Source organism: Myotis yumanensis, unplaced genomic scaffold, assembly GCF_028538775.1.
Source record: "Myotis yumanensis isolate MYYU_CA2020_CCGP unplaced genomic scaffold, mMyoYum1.0.hap1 SCAF_23, whole genome shotgun sequence".
NCBI lineage: Eukaryota > Metazoa > Chordata > Mammalia > Chiroptera > Vespertilionidae > Myotis > Myotis yumanensis.
The window spans coordinates 7689857-7714695 of NW_027223774.1; the positions used below are offsets into that span (position 1 = coordinate 7689857).

The 24839-nt window shown below is 49.4% G+C and overlaps 1 protein-coding gene across 3 annotated transcripts in view; it reads right to left on the reverse strand.

The window, feature by feature from the left end:
- Positions 1 to 24687, reverse strand: part of VRK3 (VRK serine/threonine kinase 3) — a 45001-nt gene extending 20314 nt beyond the window's left edge. The window contains exons 1-9 of one of the 3 annotated variants that reach the window (XM_070402280.1): positions 24589 to 24687; positions 22929 to 22991; positions 17695 to 17834; positions 11029 to 11184; positions 9356 to 9544; positions 4591 to 4649; positions 2163 to 2229; positions 1115 to 1199; positions 744 to 849 (exon numbers count right to left, since the gene is read on the reverse strand). In XM_070402280.1, the coding sequence (XP_070258381.1) occupies positions 744 to 849; positions 1115 to 1199; positions 2163 to 2229; positions 4591 to 4649; positions 9356 to 9544; positions 11029 to 11184; positions 17695 to 17833 (801 nt within the window). In that variant the 5' untranslated portion in view covers position 17834; positions 22929 to 22991; positions 24589 to 24687. Of the gene's footprint in view, positions 1 to 743; positions 850 to 1114; positions 1200 to 2162; positions 2230 to 4590; positions 4650 to 9355; positions 9545 to 11028; positions 11185 to 17694; positions 17835 to 17945; positions 17965 to 22928; positions 22992 to 24431; positions 24512 to 24588 lie in introns of those variants that run through there. The other 2 variants (XM_070402281.1, XM_070402282.1) reach the window with 2 other exon arrangements.
- Positions 24688 to 24839: the final 152 nt, after the last annotated feature.

The window sequence follows — 24839 nt, forward strand, 5'->3', positions numbered from 1 at the left end:
TGATCCGGTCACTGCCGACCTCTCCACACCAATCTCCTACCTTTCCCCCTCCACACGTCACACTGCAGACTGAGCACAAAGACCTCTGGAACCCACCTAGTATGTTCCTCCCGTGCTACTTTCATCCCTCCCCCAATTTAAATTGGGTCCTCTTATTCGCCTTCATAGCAGGGGGACATTTCTGTCCAGAGAACTTTTCACAATTTGTGCAACTGTTTAATACAATCCTCTCTGACTAGACCTAAAAAAACATGTCTGTGCTACTCCCTGCTGTACTCCCAGGACCTGGGACAGTGTCTGATACCCAGCAGAGACCTCATAAATATTTAAGGAAAGGATGGATGAAGGAATGAGTGAATGAACCAGTGCCGTATGTTCTCTCCCCCACACAAGCCTTTGCTCAAGCTGTCCCCTTGGCCTGGAATATCCTCACGCATCTCCACTCCCACTCTACACAGGCCCTTGCTATTTCCCACTCTTGGCTTTGAAAGGACCTCCATCCGGAAGCCCAAACGAACCCCTCACCTTGAGGCTGGGGCCCCTTCCTCAACGGCCATAGCCCCCTGAACGGCCACAGCCCCCTGAACGCTCTGGTGCTGATGCTTATCCCTCTGGTCCTAACGGCCTGGGGTTCGCCTGTCAGTCAGTGTGCCCGTCCTCAGTGTCCAGCAGAGGGCGGCCGGGCTAACGTGTCAATGAACAGCCTGATCACCAGGAGCGGGTGGCCACCCCTGGGTACATACCAGCCGGCAGGCCACCTGGAACACGGACTGTATGGGCATTGTGTGCTTCGGGTTGTCATCCAGGGCCGACTGAAGGCTCCTCCCCAGCATGGGGAGCACCAAGAACCTGGAAGACACGACATCCCAGGTGGAGAGATGACCGGGGAGCGAGCAGAACAAAGGACACCAAGGAAGGGTGCGGGGTGGCCCCGAGGTCCTGGTCCCAGGCACAACTAAGGGTTCCGATTGGTGGGGGATCCGCCTGGCTCAAGCAGGAGAAAGGAAGGAAGCAACTAACTGGCCAATGGCTCCAGGGCCCCAGCCACGTCCCAGCACATGACAGGGAGAGAAAGGAGGGGGCCAGTGGGTGGGTGGCAAGTTAGGCGACTCACCTGTACCTGTCCTGGTGAATGCCAAAACCAACACAGGTGGGGATGGCCAGTAAGGGGGTTGAGGACAGCTTCTTCCACTTGTTCACTATGGGAGGCAGGGACCTGAGAGGTTAGAGCCATCTGGTCCCAGGCCCTTGGGGACAGCAGTCCATTCTCAGACCAGAAGCAGAGTGTGCCTGTGCCCAGGCCAGACCCTGAGTCTCCTGGTGGGAGACGCCACCTCTGTGGGTGGGTGACAATGGGGGTGCTGACAGGGTGGGCTTGGTGACCGCTGAATGTCATCTATGTCTGCAGGTGACAAGGGGTAAACATGGGGGAAAGAATATACAAATCTGGAGTGAGTGGGAGGAGTAAGAACCGGAGAACTTCTGAATTCACAGGAAAGGAACCTGGGCAATGGGAGATCACTTGAAGTCTCCGATACGGGTCAGGAAATGTCTAAACTGGTCATGGTGCCACTAGATGTTAGCCCATCTTCCAGGACCTCCTTTGGATGGTAGAGGCAGCAGAGTGCTGATAACAGTTTAATGGCTGGCTGTCCAGGGGAAAAGAGCTCTGGTTTGTACGGTTTGCCAATTTCTATGGTGTAAATACTCCCACCACGGTCACAGAACGTGCAGAAGGGAAGGGATTCGTAGCAGCACACAGTTATGTACTGGTCTCACCATTCAGGTACAAGCATATAAACAACCTCAAGGGTGTAGATTACAGAAATGTAGACAAATAATTATGAAGTGGTGAGTTTTGAGTATTTATTACCCTTCTTCTTAATCTAACTTATTGTATTGTTAGTTGATGTGATTAATTTAAATAAGGGCCATGTTTAACAAGTGGCTTGAACTAATTTTGAAATTTTAACACTCAGCTCTCAAGAGCTGGCATGAGCTGGCCTCCACCCATGTTGTCCGCCCCGTGAGGCCTGAGGACTGAGGGGTGACAGGGCCTTCCGTTTAAGCCCCACCCTCCCCACACCTTCAGGGAGAAGCCAGGTGTTCTGACCAAGCTGGTACCTCCAGGTCTGCCCCCTTGCCCACTCCCCGCAGTGTACCTTGCGAAAGCTTGGCGGCCCGCAGGAAGAAGTTCTGCTCATTGAACAAGCGCCCATCCTTGGCATCCTAGTGTGGGGTGGAGGGGAGGAGGCTGTCACCCTGGAATCTCTTAGACAAGGGGTCCCAGATCACCACTGCTGGCCAACTATTACCCCAGGGTAATGGCAGCAACAACTCAGGTTCCCGGCAAGTCCCGCAGATCGGAACCAAATCCCCAGGGTGCCACACGAGGACCCGAATCGGAGACTTCAAGTGATCTCCCATCGCCCAGGTTCCTTTCCTTTCTTTTATGATGGGACCTGCCAGTTTTCCCCAAACACGGCCTTCTGCTAGAAACTAGATTCCCGAGCCTCCGCTGAAGTGAGGAAGGACCACAGGACAAGTTCTGGCCAACGGCGAGGTGAGCAAAGCGATGTGGGCAGCTCCCAGGCTATGCCCTCCATGGGCTGGGCAGGCTCTTCCCTTCCTCTCTGTCCCTGTGGCTGGAATGCACACGGGACAGTGGGAGCAGGAGCAGCCATTTCAGCCCACAGATGAAGGTTATGGGCTGAGGATGCTGGAGCAACAAGAGAGAAGGAAACTGGACCCCTTGGTTATGGAACCGTCATATCAGCCCTGGACCACTGTCTCAGACTTCTAAGTGAAAGAGAATAAAATAGTATGTTTGCTAAGACCATTGTTAATACTGGGTCATTTTCCCCAGCAGTAAAACCCAATAAATTATTTAAATACAACCAGTACAGCTGGTTTCATAAGAGCATAGGGTCAAAGAGAAGTCGTTTCAGATCCCAGTTGCCCTGCCTTGCCCTGCCTTGCCCTGCCCTGCCCTGCCCTTCCCTTCCCTTCCCTTCCCTTCCCTTCCCCTTCCCCTTCCTTCCTTCCTTCCTTCCTTCCTTCCTTCCTTCCTTCCTTCCTTCCTTTCTTCTTTCTTTCTTTCTCTCTCTCTCTCTCTCTCTCTCTCTTTCTTTCTTTCTTTCTATAAAGCACCTACTGTGTGCTGAGTATTGTTCTGGGCACTGGAGATACAGCTGTGAACAAAGAATCTTGAGTGCTGGATTCCCTGGGGAACAAGGTAACTACCTGGCAGGCTTGCCTGGAAACGCTCAGCCCAGGGTCAGGCACGGAACAGGCGCTCAACAAGCAGGCGCTATTACTTATCTGTGAGCCTGGCTCCGGAACCCTCGCTCTAAACCACTCACATGGCCTCCATCCATCTAGGGCAGTGGTCGGCAAACTGCTGCTAGCGAGCCACATGCGGCTCTTTGGCCCCTTGAGTGTGGCTCTTCCACAAAATACCACGCGTGGGCGCGCAAGCACAGTGCGATTGAAACTTCGTGGCCCATGCGCAGAAGTCAGTATTTTGTGGAAGAGCCACACTCAAGGGGCTAAAGAGCCACATGTGGCTCACGAGCCACAGTTTGCCGACCACGGATCTAGGGCAAGAGAGGGACCCAATCCAGCTGCCCCAGTTTTCCAGGGGGGTGAGAGTGGGTGAGAAAATATGAAGAAATAAAAGTCACCCAGGATCCCAGCACTCGCACCCAGGCCGGTGTGGCTCAGGGGAGACTTGGAGGTTCCTCTCGCCTCCCCAGATACTGACCCCTGGGCACTTCCTCATAAACACAGAGCACCACAGGGTCTGGGGTTTGAGTCCCGGTCAAGGGGTCAAGGGCATGTACCTGGGTTACAGGTTTGTTCCCCAGCCCTGGTTGGGGTGTGTGCGGGAGGCAACCAATAGATGTGTCTTTCTCACATCAATATTTCTTCCCCCCCTCCCCCACCCCTCCCTTCCACTCTCTCTAAAAATCAATAGAAAAAATACCCTCAGGTGAGGACTAACAAATAAGCAATCCCAGCATCAGGGATGCGGGTGGGGCCCACGCCCTTTATTAGGTGCCCCCTCCAGGCTGAATGTGACTGGTCTGGCTGCTCTCACTTCCTCCGTTTATTTTTTTTCTTTCTGGCCCCTCGAGTGCATGTTTCCTGTGTTCGAAAAGGTCAGGCATGACTCCCCTGACTCCTCAGCACAGGCACTCCATCTGATTGGTTCTCTGCTGAGCCCCAACACCCAGCACAGTTTTATATTATGGCTGGTGCTCAGTAAATACAGCTGTGAGGCAGGCGGTAGTGGGCAGATGGGCCACCTGACCTGGCTATTACTGGCTCCACCTCCCAGGTGAGGAGAGTCATCTCAGAGAGGGAGGCGCGTGCCCTGATTGCAGAGCTGGGAAGTGTGAGAGGCAGGGCCTCGGAGAGCCCTGGGAGATGAAGAACCTGAGGCCCGGCCCAGTCCCACTGCCCCTGGCTCTCCTGCCTGCCCCAGCCCACAGAGAGGCCTGGAGATCCAGGGTGCACTTGCCAAAGCCCCAGACCCTCCCTCAGCGCGTCCCTCCCCGGCCCAGGGAACCCCCCCGCAGGCCCACTCACTAGTTTCAGCGTGAATCTTTGTTTCTGGCCACTTGAATCGGAGGCGGAGACAGGCTCAGCTGTGGACAGATAAAATGAGCGAGGTTATGATCTACAGCCAGCATGTCAAACTCGCCGCCCACATGCAGCCCGCCGGCTGCGCGCCTGACATGCTTGATGTAGAGGGAGAGTGAGCGACAGCGTCCTCAAACTTCCCAGGAACGAGCAGCAGTGCTGGTTCCCCGGTTCCCACAGGGCCCAGTACATTCTTGGTTTCCAAGAGCTGCTCCTCCGTGTTTTCAGACAGCTTCCTTTTCTCTGCCTCCTTCTCTCTCTGGGAATACCCAGCTATGAAAAGGGTATGAACACAGCAGATCTCAGACTGCTCTCCTTGGAAAAGCCTGCTCCAAGGCGGCCCTCGCTGGATTTCGGGAGGGTCCGGCATTCTGTAACCAGTCAGAGGGGCTCCCTGTGCACACACTTGTGCTGAACACCTGCTTTCCTGCCGAGTGTCTGGAATGGTGGTGTGTTCCAGCAGAGGGGCCTACATGACAGCCCCAATATAAACCCTGGTGCAGAGTGTCCCAGGTCAACACCATGCCACACGTGCTGTCACGCCTAAATGTGCATCTGTGTGACTCCATGGGGAAAGGGCCCTGAAGTTGCACTGGTTGGCCTCCCTTTGCCGACTGCTGGTCCTCTCCCTGTGATGGATCACGGCATGAGAGGCCTGTGGTCCTCCTAGTGCAGCGGTTCTCAACCTGTGGGTCGCGACCCCTTTGGCAGTCGAAAGACCCTTTCACAGGGGTCGCCTAAGACCATCCTGCATATCAGATATTTACATTACGATTCATAACAGTAGCAACATGACAGTTATGAAGTAGCAACGAAAATAATGTTATGGCTGGGTCACAGCATGAGGAACTGTATTTAAAGGGCCAGAAGGTTGAGAACTGCTGTCCTAGTGCATCCCTGAACCTAGGTGGTCCTGGGGACCCTGACAAACTCTCTGCCTTTGTCTGCATGCATGGGTAAGTGCCATGTGACGGAGGCAGCTCCCCTTCCAGGAGGACTTGTTGCCTTAGCCCAGCCCCACCTTCTCGTCACGGGCAGCCTTCAGCCCCTCAGGGATCCCTCAGCTGCAGATCCAGGAAGGCCCATAGGCTGGTCCCTGGCACTTCCTCATAAGCACCTTGCGTGCTGTCCCACTCTGCCTCATTGTAAACCCTGCGATGTCTCCGGGCCTGTGCTAAGTGTGTGCTTTACGCACACCCTTTCCTTTAACACTCAGGACAGCCCTAGGGAAGCAGGTCTACTAATATATTATTACTGTTGCTGCCGTTGTTAGCGCCACCTGACAGATGAGATGAGAAAGCTAAACCTTAGCAAGGCCACGCCACAAGGGAGGCTTCGTGCCAGGCCAGCCTGGGTTCAAGCTCAGTCCCGCCATCAACTCTGTGTGACTCTGTCCGAGGTGCTAAACCTCTCTGGGCTTTCCTTGCCACGTCTGTAAAATAGGAAGCCCACCCCTGAGAGGGATGCAAGGATTCAGAGGGCCCAGTAGGAATGATAGTACCAGCTGGGCGCAGATCACAGCTGGCTTCATCTCTCCCGTGTGCCACTCAATGAACCCACTGAGCACGAGCCCGGCACCACACCGGGCATGCCGGGAGTACTCAATGTGTGGCTTTCAAAATGTAACAGGCATGAGGGCCACAGCCAGTAAGGAGCAGAGCTGCCCCAGCCTGGGCCTAGCTAATCCTACAGCCCGTGAACTGAGCCATCGCCAGCTGTCCCAGCAGGCTCTCTGCGTCCTCCCTCTTTTTCTCCCTTCGTGTAAGATTTCTGGAGCCAGACTCTGGCTAGTTATTCCCATCTCTGGGATTCGTTTTCCTCATCTATAGAATGGGGATAAGGACAGTGCTGATGTCCTGACTGTTGTAAGAATCAGGTGAGTTAAGAAGTACATGGGCCCTCTGCATTGGCGGGTTCTGCATCTGTGGATCCAACCAACTGCTGACTGAAAGTGCTTGCGGGGGGTGGGGTGGGGGAGGGGAGTTATATTATTGCTGAGTGTATTGTGCAGTTAGGCGGAGGATGGTTGCGTCTGTACCAAGCATGTACATATGTTTTTTCCTTGTCATTACTCCCTAAACAATGCCGTATAAATTTACTCAGCATTTACACTGTGCTAGGCAGGAGCAGTAATTTAGAGATGGTTATGGGAGGATGTGCACAGGTTAATGTGGATACCACGCTATTTTATATGAGGCACTTGAGCATCCTCCGACTTTGGTACCCGCAGGGGATCCGGGAAGCAACGTGCGGATACCGAGGGTCGACTACATAAAGCAAACCTGTTAGTGTAGAGACTTGTACACAAACGTTGACACCACAGCCGGAAGTGGAAACGGAAACGACCCAAATGCCCGCCCACTGATAAATGGATGAACCAATGGGATAACACGCACACCCTGGAATGCTACTCAGCCACAGAGCGGAAGGAAGCACTGGCCCACCCTACGACATGATGGACCATGAAAACATCATGCTAAGGGGAAGGAGCCAGACACAAAAGGCTACATAGCGTATCCCTCCATTTGTCTGGCATGTCCAGAACAGGCAAATCCAGAGATAAGAATAGATTAGTGGATCCCTAGGATGGAAAGGGGGAGATAAGAATGACTGCTAAAAGGTATGGGGCTGCCCTGACCGGTTTGGCTCAGTGGATAGAGCGTTGGCCTGAAGGGTCCCAGGTTCGATTCCCAGTCAGGGCACATGCCCAGGTTGCACTCGATCCCCAGTAAGGGGCGTGCAGGAGCCAGCCGATCCATGATTCTCTCATCATTGATGTTTCTATCTCTCTCTCCCCCTCTCCCTTCCTCTCTGAAATCAATAAAAATATATTAAGAAATAAAAGGTCCGGGGCTTCCTTTTGGGGTGATGGAAATGTTCAGCAATTAGATCGTGGTGATGGTGCATAACATTGTGATTATACTAAAACCCACTGAATTGTAGACTTTCAAGCGGTGAATTTTATGTTGTATGAATTTTATCTCAACTAAGAGATTGCATAACCCCCCACCCCAGAAGTGCATAGAGTGCTAAGCACAGGGTCTGGCTTCGAGTAAGTACTCAGTAAATGTTAGGGTGATAATTACTAACACTTCCAGCAGTTATTTTCTTCGTTGTAACAAGGTGTCCATTATTTTTTATACATAAATTTTTATTGATTTTGAAGAGGAAAGGAGAATATGAGAGAAATAGAAACATCAATGATGAGAGAGAACCATTGATTGGCTGCCTCCTGCATGCCCCCTACTGGGCACCGAACCCACAACCCAGGCATGCGCCCTTGACCAGAATCGAACCCGGGACCCTTCAGTCCACAGGCCAATGCTCTACCCACTGAGCCAAACCGGCTAGGGCCAAGGTGTCCCTTTTTTGATGTTTGATGACAGCTTTTAAGTCCAGCCCTGCCTCTTCCCCTCCCGCCCCGCATCTGCGAGAGCTGATGAGAAAGCTGAGGTTCCCTCCTTTGGTGCTGGTGGGAGAGGCAAACCATGGGAGGCCATGGCCTGTGTGGGAACTCTCACTTCAGCTCCACCACTTAGCCGCAATATAAACCCAGGCCAGGTGCCTTTCCTTGCGATCTCAGGACATTTCAGACCTGCTCCTCCCAGACAAACATGCAAGCAATAAACCTTTCATATCCTCTTGGTGTGTGGCATCATCAGTCTTAACATTCAAACCAAATATGGGTGGGGCTAGGGGGGACATTATATCTCTGCAGGGTAGAGATTAATCATTGTTCTTTTTTTTTTTTTAAATATGTTTTATTGGCCCTAACCGGTTTGGCCCAGCGGATAGAGCGTCAGCCTGCGGACTTAAGGGTCCCGGGTTCGATTCCGGTCAAGGGCATGTACCTTGGTTGCGGGCACATCCCCAGTAGGGGGCGTGCAGGAGGCAGCTGATCGATGTTTCTCTCTCATCGATGTTTCTAACTCTCTATCTCTCTCCCTTCCTCTCTGTAAAAAATCAATAAAATATATTTATAAATATATATATATATATTTTATTGATTTTTTTTACAGAGAGGGAGAGAGACAGAGAGACAGAAACATCGATGAGAGAGAAACATCGATCAGTTGCCTCATGTTTCTAACTCTCTCTCTCTCTCTCTCCCTTCCTCTCTGTAAAAAATCAATAAAACATATTTAAATATATATATATATATTTTATTGATTTTTTTTACAGAGAGGGAGAGAGACAGAGAGACAGAAACATCGATGAGAGAGAAACATCGATCAGCTGCCTCCTGCACATCTCCCACTGGGGATTGTGCCCGCAACCCAGGTACATGCCCTTGACCGAAATCGAACCTGGGGCCCTTGAGTCCACAGGCCGACGCTCTATCCACTGAGCCAAACCGGTTTCGGCTTAATCACTGTTCTTATCACTGTTCTTATCACTCCGTCACACCAGGCCTGCATTCCCACGTGACTACAGCAGGTGGGGCCGAAGAACTCTGATCTCCAGCTGGCCTGTCGCTACTACTCCCAACTGCCTTATTCCCAGCCTCCTGCACTCATTTACTCTACCTGCATGGCCCCTGTGAGTGGGTAGTTTGTGGTCCCAAGTCTAAGAGAAATTTGCCTGCAGGCAGGTGTGCAGCTGGGCTATGGCTTCCATTTTCATTCTCAGAAAGGGGTTCCCCCTCCCTCTGCCCGGGTTCCATGATGGCCGGGCCCAGCCCAGCACCTGCCCACTTGTAAACGGAGTGTACCTTCATAGAGAATGCCCTGGTCGTCTCTGGTCTGCAGGGATCCCAGCTTCCAGTGTCGTCCATTCTTGTCCATCAGCACTGTCCCCGTGGGCAAAGCCTCAAGGGAGATGGTCACACGCCTCCGCTTCAGTGTCTGAGGGCTTTTCTTCTTCATCTGCGGGCTGCTTTTGGGGGTTAGAGGACTGCCCCCTACAGCAGGATGGCCAGAATAAAGGAAAATCCAGGAGAGAAAAGTTGAATGAATAATGAGACAATAATCATAGTTCTGTTCATTTACTCATTTGTTCAATGAAATGGTTCCTGAAACCTCTCATGGGTGAGGTTTTTGTTTTTTGTTTTTTTTTTGTTTTTTTTTAAATATATTTTATTGATTTTCCACAGAGAGGAAGGGAGAGGGATAGAGAGTTAGAAACATCGATGAGAGAGAAACATCGATCAGCTGCCCCTGCACATCTCCCACTGGGGATGTGCCCGCACCCAGGTACATGCCCCTTGACCAGAATCGAACCTGGGACCTTTCAGTCGCCAGGCCGACGCTCTATCCACTGAGCCAAACCGGCTTTGGCGGGTCAGGTCTTTGTGACAAAGCTGGGGACCCAGACATGAGTCAGACCTGGGCCCCTCCCACCAGAGCCCCTACTTGGGTCGGGGAGTCTAACCTGGACACAGCCCGTCAGGCAAGGCAGTACAGAGAGATATGAAAAGGAGACTGACTGTGCCTGGAGAAGTCGGGGAAGGCTACCAGGAGGAGGGGACATTGGCGTTCGGTCCTGTTGAATGAACAGAACTTGCCAGGAGGAAAAAGACATTCTAGACATGCAACCAAAAACATCCCGAGACAGGACCTGGCCTTGTGCTAAGTATAAAGACATTTGTTAGGCTGAGGCCCTGCCCTTGACTGGCTCCCTGGCTGGCAAGAGAATGGGGTGGCGTGGTGAGGAGGAAACGGTATCAGCTGAACATGGACACAGGAAAAAATACGAACATCCCCATCCCTCCCACCTACCATCTACCCAAAGCACAAGAGGTAGTGGGGCCTACAGGATAACAAGGGACAGAGGAGACGCCGTGGGCTGCGACTTCAGATCTCAGGGCCTGGGAGGGAGGAGACCGGCTTGTGGTCCTCATGCCCCCTTTACTCACTGGCTGCCTTGAGAGCCTAGAGGGGACTTGCGCTCAAATGACTGGCACTGGCACTGTGGGTGCGCAGACGGAGCGCAGACAGGCTCTGAGGGAGAGGAGGTGGCCTTGACCCAGCCTGTGGTGCTCGGAAAAGGCTTCCTGGAGACCTGAGCCCGTGCTGGGGAAGTGGCCGCGAGCCAGGAAAGCAGGGAGCGTGCCCTGCTGAGGGGACAGACAGGCAAAGACCAGAGGCTGAGGCCCTAGACAGCAGCTCCAGAAAGAAAGTTTTCCGCGCACAGGGTTGTGGTGAGAGCTAAGACAGGAACCAGCCACACCGAGTCTCAGATGCCAGGTTGAAGAGGTGAGACTGTGGGGCAACGGCAACAGCAGGTGACTGTGAGCAGGGAGGGAGGGGGTCAACTCTGGAGGGGGAACCTGGAGGCTGGGATAAGGGTCCAGGCAGGTGTGAGTGACGCCTGAGCACCCAGACACTGTCCGATGACCCGCCTTTAAACCATCCCGAGTCAGGCCAGATTGATCCTAACACTTACCTTTGGGCTTCAAGGTATTAATACCTTTGGGACTCAAGGTATCTTCATACCCAGAATTGCCGCAGTTTGACAAGATGGATGATGAAGACGTGCTACAGCTGGACCATTTCACTCTCTTGGGAGAGGATTCATAACTGGGGTTCTTTCTCCTTGAGCCTAGGAAAAGGAAGACCGAATGCAAACTGGAGTTACCAAGGCCCTTCCCAGGGAACATGAAACCAGAAACCCAAGTTCAGAGTCAACCACTCTCTTCCCTTCGGCCCTCACAGCCAGGTCTTGCTGCTTCTTTGGGGGGCTTGGTCTCTCCTGTATCACTTTGTCACTCTCTTCTGTCTTTTAGGTAATTTCTCCAGATCTATCTTCTAGTTCACAATTCTCTCTTCCGCTCTGTCTGGTCTGCAGTGTAAACAATCCAATGAGTTTCTGATTGCCATGAGATTCGTTTTCATCATTATAGCTCTTTCCCAGGTCTGCCAGGTCAAATCTAACTAGCTTTTGTTCCTTCATTGTATTTTTAACTTCTTCCTTTATTTCTTTAAACACATTAAAGGTGTTCTGCACGTAGCCTCATCTGTTAATTCCAAGGTGTCTGGTCAGCGCAGGTCTGATTCTGTGGTTTGTTGTTCTTCCTGACAGTGGCTTGTTTCCTGGTATCTTCTGATTGGTTGAGAGCTCACATACCCGTGGGAATTCTCTCAGGTCAATCTTTAAAGGGTGCTCCACAAAAAGATATGCCTCAGTTGGGGAGGGGCACCCACACCTCATCACTCACTTTACGCTAACTTTTCCCCGTGGGTTTTCTTGGGGCTGCACAGTTGAATGCTGGCCCCAAACTGGTGAGGATGCAAGTTCTTGGCTAGGAATTCTTAGAGAGTATATTCTGCCTTTTTTCCACCCACAACCAGGGCTGAGACAGACAAATGTCACCACCAATTTCCTGTGTGAAAAATTCTTTGTTCTAGTTTACCTACTGAGGAGTCCTAGATTTTAGAGGTCTCCAACCTTACCTCCCATGCTTCTCGGGCTCTAAGCTTTGTCTCCTGTAGCCCATTAAAACCCAGGCTGGAGGCCACCAAACAGCCCAGGACCAACACCACCTATAGCACTCGCTCAGCCTGTGGATCTGCTTTCTCATTGTTTCTCACTCCTATGGAATTCTCTTTCTATTCTATCACTCAACCCTTTGTTTTCTTTAATCTTGACCTGAGGCTATGTTTATTAATTTTAGAGAGAAGAAAAGAGAGAGAAACATCGATTGGTTGTGTCTCACACATAACCTAACCAGGGACCGAACTCACAAGCTAAATATGTGCCCTGACCAGGAATTGAACTCGTGACCTTTGGGTGTCTGGGATAAGGCTCCAACCAACTGAGCCACACTGGCCAGGGCAGCCCTTTGTTTTAAAAAGAGCTATTCTTGCCGGGCCGGCATGGCTCAGTGGTTGAGCATCGACCTATGAACCAAGAGGTCACGGCTTAATTGCCGGTCAGGGTACATGCCCGGGTTGCAGGTTCGATACCCAATGGGGGGCATGCAGGAGGCAGCCGATCAATGATTTTCTATCATTGATGTTTCTATCTCTCTCTTCCTTTCCCTTCCTCTCTGGAATCAGTAAGAATATATTTTAAAAATAAATATGATTTTACCCCTAGCCAGTTTGGCTTAATGCATAGAGCATCGGCCTGTGGACTGAAGGATCCTGGGTTAGATTTCCGTCAAGGGCATGTACCTTGGGTGCAGACTCAAACCCTGGCCCTGGTTGGGGTGTGTGTGGGAGGCAACCAATTGATGTGTCTCTCTCACACTGATGTTTCTCTGTCTCTTTCCCCTTCCCTTCCACTCTCTCTAAAAAAAAAAAAATCAATGGAAAAATATCCTTGGGTGAGAATTTAACAACAACAAAATATATGTTTTTATTGATTTCAGAGAGAGAGAGGGAGAGAGAGAGATGAGAGAGAATCATCATCGATCAGCTGCCTCCTGTACATCCCCCACTAAGGAGTGAGCTCAAAACCTGGGCATGTGCTGGGAATCGAACCGAGATTTCCTGGTTCATGGGTCAACGTTTAAGTATTGAGACATACTGGCCAGGCCAGTCTTATTTTAATAAGAAAAATAAATCCATTCATTTGTTTCTACTCTTAAAGTAGCATTTTCTGATACTGGCAGCCAAACACAATCCCAAATGATACAATGAGTGCTGCTGAACTTTCTGCCATGTATGCCAACTCCCTTCGGTGGCTTTCAGGTAAGTACATATACATCTCAATCGACCAGGATCTGTGCTTGGACTTTCCACTGGGCAGGACCCATAGCTGATGCATCATTCAGTCAGCCAATCGATAAGATTGTGCCAGGGATGGTCCTGAGTGCTGTGCAAACAAACCACAGTCAACACAGCTTACAGACTACAATGAATTCCTGCCCTTATGGAGACAAAGATGAGAACCAATAGAAATAAGTAAAATACTGCATTCAATAGAGTTGATACTTACAAGTACCAAAAGGCAATATAAAGCAGGGGCAGGGGGTAGGGAGTGTCATATGTAGGGAAGGTGTGATTTTATTTGACTTTTAAATGTATTTTTATTTATTTCAGAGAGGAAGGAAGAGGGAGAGAGATAGAAACATCGATGATAAGAGTTAATCGCTGATTGGCTGTCTCCTGCAGGCCCCACACTGGGGATGGAGTTTGCAACCTGGACATGTGCCCTGACCAGGCATGTGCCACTGAGCCACACCAGCCAGACAGAGAAGGTGTGATTTTTTTAAAAACCAATTTTTTGTGTGTGTTTTTAAAAAATATTTTTATTGATTTCAGAGAGGAAGGAAGAGGGAGAGAGAAATAGAAACATCCATGATGAGAGAGAATCATTGATCGGCTGCCTCCTGCACGCCCCCCACTGGGGACTGAGCCCGCAACCCAGGCATCGGGGCATGTGCCCTTGACCAGAATCGAACCCGGGACCCTTCAGTCTGTAAGCCAATGCTCTATCCACTGCGCAAAAATGGCTAGGGCGAGAAGATGTGATTTTTAATTAGACATGTCGGGAAAGGCCTTCCTGAGAAGGCAACTACTGACTAAAGACCTGAAGGAAGTGGGAGAGTGGAAAGAACAGAGGGAACAGCAAGTGCAATGGCTCAGAGGCCCAGGCATGCCTGCGGTGTGGAGGAAGAGGGAGGAGGCCTAGATGGCTAGAGATGCATAAGCAACAAGAGGGTTTGGAGAGGAGCTGGGAGAATATGGGGACCTGATCATGTCAGGCCTCACCTGGGAAGGTGCTGAGGAGAGGAAGGGCAGGGTCTGACTTTGTTTTAACGGGATCTGTCAGGCTGCCATGTAGAAAACCGTAGAGGAGAGAGAAGGGGACCAGGGGAAGGTTTCTTCAACAATATTAGTGACAGGTGAGGGTGGGATGGACCAGGGTGGTGGCAGAGGAGGTGGCAGGAAGTGGTCTGATTCGGCACTGATTTTAAACAGACAAGATTTGCCAGGCAGAAACCAAGATGGAGGCATAGGTTAACGCCGGAGTTTGCTGCCTCGAACAACCACTTCAAAAATACAACTAAAAGACGGAACGGACATCATCCAGAACCACAGGAAGGCTGGCTGAATGGAAGTTCTACAACTAGGAGGAACCGAGAATCAGAGGAGGCGCAGTGCTGAAGTAAAATACTAAGGTGCGGAATACGCGCGGCGCGGGCTGGTGGCTGAGGGCGCGGTTGTCTGTTTCAATCCGGAGGGAGCCTCAGACTCAGAGCTCCAGATCCAGGCGAGTCTCTAGGGACCCAGACTCAAACGGGAGAAGCAGGACTGTCTGGCTACGGTCCCTCCGAGGTTTGCAGCTGTTGCTGGGACAGAGAGGCAGAGCCCCTGGGGACGGACTGAGAGCAGCCATAACTGCTCCCTCCTCCGCCCTGTTGATCCCGTGGGACCCGCCCAGCCCAAGCCCTGCACAGAGGCATTTGCCGGATAGCCTCAGGCAAAGGCTAGATTAGCACCTCCCTAGAGGACACAAGTTCTTCCACTGCAGACACAGCTGATTATCACAGCCAGTCGGCCTGGAGGTCCAATCCCTCTAGTATTAACTACAACAATCAAGGCTTAACTACAACAAGACTGCGCACAAAGACCACTAGGGGGTGCACCAAGAAAGCATAAAAAATGCGGAGACAAAGAAACAGGACAAAACTATCAAGGGAGGATATTGAGTTCAGAACCACACTTTTGAGGTCTCTCAAGAGGCTTCTAGAGTCTGTCGATAAACTTGATGAGATGTACAGGAAATCTAATGAGACCCTCAATGGTGTGATAAAGGACCATCTAGAAAGTAAGCATAGAGGAGAATCGAAGATGGCGGCATAGGTAAACACCGGAGACTGCCGCCGTGGACAACCACTTCAAAAATACAACTAAAAGTCGGAGCGGACATCAACCAGAACCACGGGAAGGCTGGCTGAGGAGAGTCTCTTCAACTAGAAGCAAAAACAACAGCATTCCGACGCTCAGCGGAGGCGCAGTGTGGAAAATTTAAAGGTACGGCGGTGCGGTGGTGAGGGTGCGCGCTCAAAGCGGGCTGGCGGCTGAGGGCGCGATTGTCGTTTTCACTCAGGAGCGAGTCTCAGACTCTGGGCTACAGATCCGGGCGAGTCTCTAGGGACCCAGACTCAAACGGGAGAAGCGGGACTGTCTGGCTACGGCCCCTCCGAGGTTTGCAGCGATTGCTGGGACAGAGAGGCAGAGCCCCTGGGGACGGACTGAGAGCGGCCATAGCTGCTCCCTCCCCCCCGCCCTGTTGAGTCCGCCCCGCCCAAACCCTGCGCAGAGCCATTTGCCGATCGCCTCAGGCAAGGGCTGGACTAGCGCCTCCCCTGAGGACTGAAGTTTTCCCACAGCTGATTTCCACCGCCAGTCGGCCTGGTGGTCAAATCCCTCTAGTGTTAACTACAACAATTAAGGCTTGGCTAGAACAAGACTGCGCACAGAGACCACAAGGGGGTGCACCAAGAAAGCATAAAAGATGCGGAGACAAAAAAACATGACAGAAATGGAGGATATGGAGCTAAGAATCGCAATTTTGAGGGCTTGCCATAAATTTGTGCAGAGCCTCACGAAAACTAATGAGACCCTCGATGCTACGATAAAGAAATTAGAAAGTAAGCATACACGGACTGAAATAAAGAATATTATACCCAATAGCAGACCAGAGGAGCACAAGAATCAAACCAAAGATTCGACAAAAAACACCCAATTGGAAAAGCATAATGAAAAAAGAATCCGAAAGTGTGAAGATAGTGTAAGGAGCCTCTGGGACAGCTTTAAGCGGACTAATATCAGAGTCATTGGAGTCCCAGAAGATGAGAGACAGCAAGATATTGAAAACCTATTTCAAGAAATAATGGCAGAAAACTTCCCCCACCTGGTGAAAGAAATGGACTTACAGGTCCAAGAAGCGCAGAGAACCCCAAACAAAAGGAATCCAAAGAGGACCACACCAAGACACATCATCATTAAAATGCCAAGAGCAAAAGACAAAGAGAAAATCTTAAAAGCAGCAAGAGAAAGAGGCTCAATTACCTACAAGGGAATACCCATACGACTGTCAGCTGATTTCTCAACAGAAACTTCGCAGGCCAGAAGGGAATGGCAAGAAATATTCAAAGTGCTGAATACCAAGAACCTACAACCAAGATTACTTTATCCAGCAAAGCTATCATTCAGAATTGAAGGTCAGATAAAGAGCTTCACAGATAAGGAAAAACTAAAGGAGTTCATCACCGCCAAACCAGTATTATATGAAATGCTGAAAGGTATCCTTTAAGAAGAGGAAGAAGAAGAAAAAGGTAAAGATACAAATTATGAACAACAAATATGCATCTATCAACAAGTGAATCTAAGAATCAAGTGAATAAATAACCTGATGTACAGAATGAACTGGTGATTATAATAGAATCAGGGACATAGAAAGGGAATGGACTGACTATTCTTGGGGGGAAAAGGGGTGTGGGAGATGCGGGAAGAGACTGGACAAAAATCGTGCACCTATGGATGAGGACAGTGGGTGGGGAGTGAGGGCGGAGGATGGGGTGGGAGCTGGAAGGAGGGGAGTTATGGGGGGAAAAAAAGAGGAACAAATGTAATAATCTGAACAATAAAGATTTAATAAAAAAAAAAAAAAGAAAGAAAGAAAAAAAAAACGATTTGCCAGAGGGTTAAAACTGTGGGTGGGAGAGAGAGGGGACTTAGGATGACTCCATAGTCGGCTCTGAGAAACTAGATAAACAGAGTTGCCATTTACCATGATGGGGAAGTCTACGGGAGGGGCGGACGGGGGTGGAGGGGGGGGCAGTCACAGCAGGAGCTCAGTTTTGGGCATGCAGAGATGTGCATGAACATCTAATCGGTGTCAAGCGAACAGTCCGATATGCATGAATCTGGGTTCCAGTGGAGGAGTCCAGGCTGGAGACAGAGAGGCGGGAGTTGTCAACTATAAAGCCAAGAGACCGAGAAGATGCCAAGAAACTGAGTAAAGAGAGAGCCTGAGCTCTGGGCTTCTCCAGGGTCAAGGCAGGGCCAGACTGCAAAGGCAGCGCTCCCTCCCAAATGCCTGCACATAGGCCCCTCCCCCATCCTCCAGGGAGAAGCTCAAAGCCCCAGCCCTTACCTCGGAAGGATGACGAAAGCGGTCTGACAAAGGTCTGGGACCCCTCAGGCTCCTCTGTCGACAAAGACTTTCCGCAGTGAGGGCAGAATCTGAACGCTGTTTGGATACTTTTGCCACAGTCTGGACAAAAGGTGTTCATGCTAGAAAACAGAAGTGTGCGGGAGGGGACAGGAAGGAGAAAGAGAAACTTAATTCACTGCCAAGTTCCTTATGGTGACACGACTACAAAAGAAAGAAAAGTAATCACTCACGGAATATATTCTCTCAGGAAGTGGCCACTCCTAAAATGAGCTCCCGCCCACTGTGTTCAGCCTCTAGACATCTGTCTCTAATGGCCCAGGGCAAAGGGACAAAGCAGAAACTGCAGATCTCATCAAAAACATGAGACTGTCTTGAAGTCAATAAAAATCACCTAGGAGCACGGCTCTAATCACAGAAGCACTGAGGGAGAGAGCCAATGCTCACCAAATACCCACATGATCTCCTACACTTCCCAGGGTCCCTTGCAGTTAGATTGGGGCCACATGACTAGTTCTGGCCAATGGAGTATATAAGTGGAAGTCATTTTCTGGCTGAGGCAGTTAAGAGCCAGAGTACCTCTTGGGACTTCCCCTCCCCTGCAGGGATGGCTCTGGAGGACACATCCTCCAAATGATACAGCGATGAAGGAGGGCTGCCTGGTCCACATGGGAAGCACGTGATCAGCAAATAAACTAATGTTGTATTGAGCCACCAAGATCTCAGGGTTTATTTGTTACTGCAGCCCAGCCTATCCTCTCCTGACTAACTTAGTGAGACAACAGGTACTGGCTGCATTTTCCTCTAAGCCTTATGTATCTCTGGAATATTTCCTAATACTTTAAAAATCAAAACCAAACTCACACAAACTCACACATAGAGCCTACCACTGAATGAAGATATGACAGGTGTAATCATTTCCCAAGGCTGCCATAAAGAAATACCACACACAGGGTGACTTCAACAACAGGAATTTATTTTCTACACAGTTTTGGAAGCTAGACGCCAGAGATCAAGCACCAATCAGTTTGGTTTCCTCTGAGTCCTCCCTCCTTGGCTGGCAGATGGCTGCCTTCTCACTGTGTCCTCACATGGTTGTCCCTCCATCTGTGTCCTAGTCTCATCTTCTTATAAGGACACCCGTCATATTGGGTTAGGGCCCTGCCTCGGTCTGTTTGGGCTCCTATAATAATGTATCACAGCACCCTAACCGGTTTGGCTCAGAGGATAGAGCGTCGGCCTGCGGACTCAGGGGTCCCAGGTTCGATTCCGGTCAAGGGCATGTACCTTGGTCGCAGGCACATACCCAGTAGGGAGTGTGCAGGAGGCAGCTGGTTGATGTTTCTGTCTCATTGATGTTTCTAACTCTCTATCCCTCTCCCTTCCTCTCTGTAAAAAATCAATAAAATATATATTTTTTAAAAAACGTATCACAGGCTGGGTGGCTTATAAATGACAGAAACTTATTTCTCACAGTTCTGGACCCTTTTCTGGGTTGCAGACTGACAACTCCTTGCTGTGTCCTCATGTAGTGGAAGGGGTAGGGAGCTCTCTGGGATCTCATTCACAGAACATTAATCTCACTCATGAGGGCTCCACCCTCATGGCTTAATCCCTCCCAAGGTCCCACCTCCTAATACCATCACACTGGGCATTAGAATTTCAACCTGTGAATTTTGGAGGGGCCCAAACATTCAGACCACAGCAGGCCCACCCTAACAACCCCATTTAACTGAACACATTGCGGGCGGATCGCGAGAATTCTCGCTTCATATTACACAGTGTTTTACAAAGTATCATACTTTAAAAAGATATTAGCTTGTAAGAACATGTAATAAGTAACTTCAACATGCAATGGGTATTTAATCTTAAGCGTGCCTTTAACATTTATGTAAAATGGGTTTTTTTGTACTTGTTCAATAGGAACTTATCTGGCCACTGGGTAAAGCTAGCAATAAAACTACTGTCCGCAATGTGTTAATTATCTCTTTAAAGGCGCTATCTCCAAATATGGTCACATTCTGAGGTATTTGGGCTTTCCACACACAAATTTTTACAGGGACAGTTCAGTCCATAAAAGCAGGATTAAACTAGTTAATAAGTGAGGAGACAATCGGCAAGGATGACAGTGCAGTAGACGCTTCAAATGAATATATCTTAAATAGCAAAAGAAAAAATGATCTTATTTATTCTTCATCCTAAGACTCAGTGTACAGTAGCAATTATAAGCTGGATTATGAAAATAGAAGTCAAAATAAACTCGGGCTTGTGGTTTCATTTCACCGTGTAAGAGAAAGTTCTTCCCTTTTTACCTATTTGTGGCAACTAAAAATTGTATATTTTTATGGTGTATGTGATATTTTGGTATATGTACATTGTGAAATGATTACCATAATCGAACTAATCAATGTATCCATCACTTCCCATAGTTATTTGTGTGCGTGTGTGTGTGTGTGTGGTGAGAACACTGGAGATACTCTTAGCCAATTTCAAGTACAAAATACATTATTATTTACTACAGTCACCATGCTATACATTAGGTCTCAGAACTTATTCATCTTATAACAAAAAGTGTGTATACCCTTTCATCAATATCTCCCCATTTATCCTACAGCCTCCAGTAACCACTGTTCTATTCTCTGTTGGCATGAATTGGAATTCCTTTTAGATTCCACGTATAAGTGAGATCATGCAATATTTCTGTGTCTGGCTTAATCTAATCAAATGCTTTTCCTTTATTTTCTGTAAAGGTTGGTCTCCGTTGCAATTGCAAAACAGAGTTCTTTAAAATCACAGGCTCCAGCCCTAGCCGGTTTGGCTCAGTGGATAGAGCATCGGCCTATGGACTGAAAGGTCCCGGGTTCAATTCCAGTCAAGGGCACAGGCCTGGGTTGCTGCGGGCTCGATTCCCAGTAGGGGGCGTGCAGGAGGCAGTCAGTCAATGATTCCCTCTCATCATTGATGTTTCCCTCTCTCTCTCTTCCTCTCTGAAATCAATAAAAATATATTTAAAAATAGAATAAGCCTAGCCTGTTTGGCTCAGTGGATAGAGCGTCGGCCTGCGGACTGAAGGGTCCCAGGTTCGATTCCGGTCAAAGGCATGTACCTTGGTTGCGGGCACATCCCCAGTAGGGGGTGGGCAAGAGGCAGCTGATGGATGTTTCTCTCTCATTCATGTTTCTAACTCTCTATTCCTCTCCCTTCCTCTCTGTAAAAAAATTCAATAAAATATATTTTTTTAAAAATAAAATACTGTATATCTAAATAAATAAATAAATAAATAAATAAAATCACAGGCTCTGGTCCCAGGCCACCTGGATTTGAGTTCCAGATCTGCAGTGTGCTGGGCACCTAACTTAACCGCCCTGTGCCTCAGTTTGCCCAACAGTAAAATGGTGCTTCCACTCTATCTGACAGAGTGGTTGTTGAGGCCTAAGTGAACAGAGTTATTGCAAGCGCTGAGAACAGGACCTGGCCCACAGAAAGCCTTTTATGTTGGTGATTGTTATTATGTTATGCTTTGCATTTCACTTATATTCCATTTGTTAATATTCTTATTTTTCCCTTTTATCGTTCTACACCATTAGTTCTGAGCCTCTCAGGCCTGTTTCCCCTGGGTGCTGTCTCATGGAACCCCAGTACCCACCCTGAAAAACACAGGCTGTCCAAACAGCGAACGAAAGAAATCTCAGCTAGAAGACAGGGTTCCTTTTCCCCTCGGTCTGCAGAAGAGCAGAAACCACACCGTGGCGTAAAACTGCCCTTCTGTTATTTTTCCACGAAGGAGTTGGAGTTTAGCCATCTGACTGCAAAGACGGCAGGCCAGATAGATATCCCTTAGCTTCTAAGAAGTCTGTAATTCTGATTGGTTGTGCAACTTCAGAATTTATTGTCCCGACAATAGCACTGAAATGGATATTTCTATTGTCTTATAAAAAAAAAAAAGTAGTTTTGTTAAGCTACAGGAATCACCACCACTTCTTCCTTCTCTCTCAGGCCAGGACAAACCTGAAGCCTTTGTGTTGATGGAGCCAAAACCGCCTAGAGCATCGGTTCTCAACCTGTGGGTCACGACCCCTTTGGTGGTCAAATGACCCTTTCACAGGGGTCGCCTAAGACCATCGGAAAACACATATACAATTACATATTGTTTTTGTGATTAATCACTATGCTTTAATTATGTTCAATTTATAACAATGAAAATACATCCTGCATATCAGATATTTACATTACGATTCATAACAGTAGCAAATTACAGTTATGAAGTAGCAACGAAAATAATTTTATGGTTGGGAGTCACCACAACATGAGGAACTGTATTAAAGGGTCTCGGCATGAGGAAGGTTGAGAACCACTGGCCTAGAGGATGGCTACCCTGAAGCGTTGTTCCAGACTTTGTGTTAGTGAGAAACTTGTGCTTGGGTTAAGCCACTGAGATTTGGGGGCTGTTGTTACCGCAGCATAGTCTAGCTCAGGGGTGGGCAAACTTTTTGACTCGAGGGCCACAATGGGTTCTTAAACTGGATCGGAGGGACGGAACAAAAGCATGGATGGAGTGTTTGTGTGAACGAATATAAATTCAAAGTAAACATCATTACATAAAAGGATACGGTCTTTTTTTTTTTTAAGTTTTATTCATTTGAAACGGGCCGGATAAAGCCTTCGGGCCGTAGTTTGCCCACGGCTGGTCTAGCCTGTGATCAGCAAACCGCAGCTCGAGAGCCACATGTGGCTCTTTGGCCCCTTGAGTATGGCTCTTCCACAAAATACCACATGCGGGCGCGCACGTACAGTGTGATCGAAACTTCGTGGCCCATGCGCAGAAGTCGGTATTTTGTGGAAGAGCCACACTCAAGGGGCCAAAGAGCCGCATATGGCTCTCGAGCCGAAGTTTGCCAAGCCGCAGTTTCCCGACCACTGGTCTAGCCTAGTCTGACTAACACACTGACACTTTGCTAGGTTACGTATGAAAACAAAAGCTTGAAAACCTGTGGTGGTTTTAAGTAGCTTTAAGCAGAATTCCCCCAGGTGCCAAGCACCCCTGGATAAAGGCGGCCTCCAGGATGGGCAAAGTGTCTAACCCAGTGACCCTGTCATGCCCATGACAACGGTCCTCCTGGGACTAACATGAGAGCAGTCACACAAAAGAGATGGAGCAGTTGCAGGCTGTTGGTGGGGAACAGAGCTTAAGGGGCATGTGCCCGAGGGGATGGTACCTTTATGAGATCACGGTCTGGCCCTCAGATGCGCTGGGCTGGAATCTCCATCGTAACAGTGTTCTGTAAGTGCATAAAGGTGGAGAGGCCGACTCAGGCTCATTCAGTGTAAGGGAAAGATAATGGTTAATGTTTACTGAGCACTGGCTATGTTAACCGGCATGTGCTGGTTTCATTCATTCACTCAGTAATTATTCACTGAACCCCTAATGCAGTGATGGCGAACCTTTTGAGCTCGGCGTGTCAGCATTTTGAAAAACCCTAACTTAACTCTGGTGCCGTGTCACATATAGAAATGTTTTGATATTTGCAACCATAGTAAAACAAAGATTTACATTTTTTATATTTACTTAATATATTTAAATGCCATTTAACAAAGAAAAATCAACCAAAAAAATGAGTTCGCGTGTCACCTCTGACACGTATGTCATAGGTTCGCCAACAATGCCCTAATGTGTGCCAATCCCTGGGGATACAGCAGCAATGGAAACACAGCTCTGCACCTAACAAAGCTCACCTTCTGGGGTGGGGAGGGACCAGATAAACAAATGAGCAAGTAACTATTTAATACAGGTGGGGGACACCCGGCCAGCGGGCTGTATAAGGTCTGGCCCTTCCAAGGGATCGAGGGTGAGTTGATTAAATGTGGGACCAAATCTAGCAGGCTAATTTTTTTTAAGTTTTTTAAAATATATTTTACTGATTTTTTTACAGAGAGGAAGGGAGAGGGATAGAGAGTTAGAAACATTATCAGCTGCCACCTGCACGCCCCCTACTGGGGATGTGCCCGCAACCAAGGTACATGTCCTTGGCCGGAATCGAACCTGGGACCCTTGAGTCCGCAGGCCGACGCTCTATCCACTGAGCCAAAACGGTTAGGGCCAGGCTAATTCTTAAGTTGGTAATTTTATATGACCCACGAATGATGTTACAAATATTCAAATGGCCCTTAGCAGAATAAAGGTCCCCCACCCCTAATTTAATAGGTCAGATGGAGACAGGGCCATGATAAACGCTCAATAACTATGGATGGGAGAAAGAAGGGACTCTCAGAGTGCTGACGTCACCTGCCCAAGGTCACATGGCTAGTTCAGGGCTGAAACCCAGGGCCCCAACCCTCAGGCTAGTCGTTATCACTCATTCCTTTCTTTTATTTATTCGACAAATATTTACGCAACATCTGCTATGTGTTAAATATGATGTGTGTCCCTCCTGAAAGGTTCTGACACATGGCACAGCTAAAGGCTAGACTCCACCTTAGCGGAGGAAGGAGTTGTTTGGGGACCCTGACTCGCCTCAGCCCCGCCCTAAGCAGAAACCAGAGGTGACGTAGTGCCAAAGGGGGGGGGGGCGTCTGTCAACCTCGCATTAGCTCCACCCTTCTCCGTTGTAGCCACGCCCACCACGAAGAACCAACAGTAGGTTGTGACCAAATATCCCCGCCAACGAAAACTTCTCTCATCCCCAGACCCGCTCCCGGGCCCTCCCCTCTCCCCCTCTCACAAAGAGTCTTGCTGACGTCACAAGGCACCACGACCGAACTGTGCACAGCGCGTCAGGAGACTTTCTCCCCTGCTAAGCCTCGCCTTCCTCTCACTTCTGGACGTGATGAGCCGAGTGGAGACCAAATATCTGACTCACTTCGGGGACCGGGACTCACCTTTTCAGTGGCCCCCCGAAAACTTCCGCCGGGGAGGAAGGCGCTGCGCGCGCATTCTCCGCCCTGAGGCAGGCCTGCGCCCGCGCAGGCGCTGCTTGCCCCGCGACTGCCCGCGGCCTGTGCGCCTACCACCGAACTACATTTCCCACAGGCCTTCGCGGCAGGCCAACCCTCTGACTCGAAGGCTGGGGGTGGAATTATTCGCTGATGGCCCACCTCTTTGGAACGCTGCCTGGTTCTACTGCGCATGT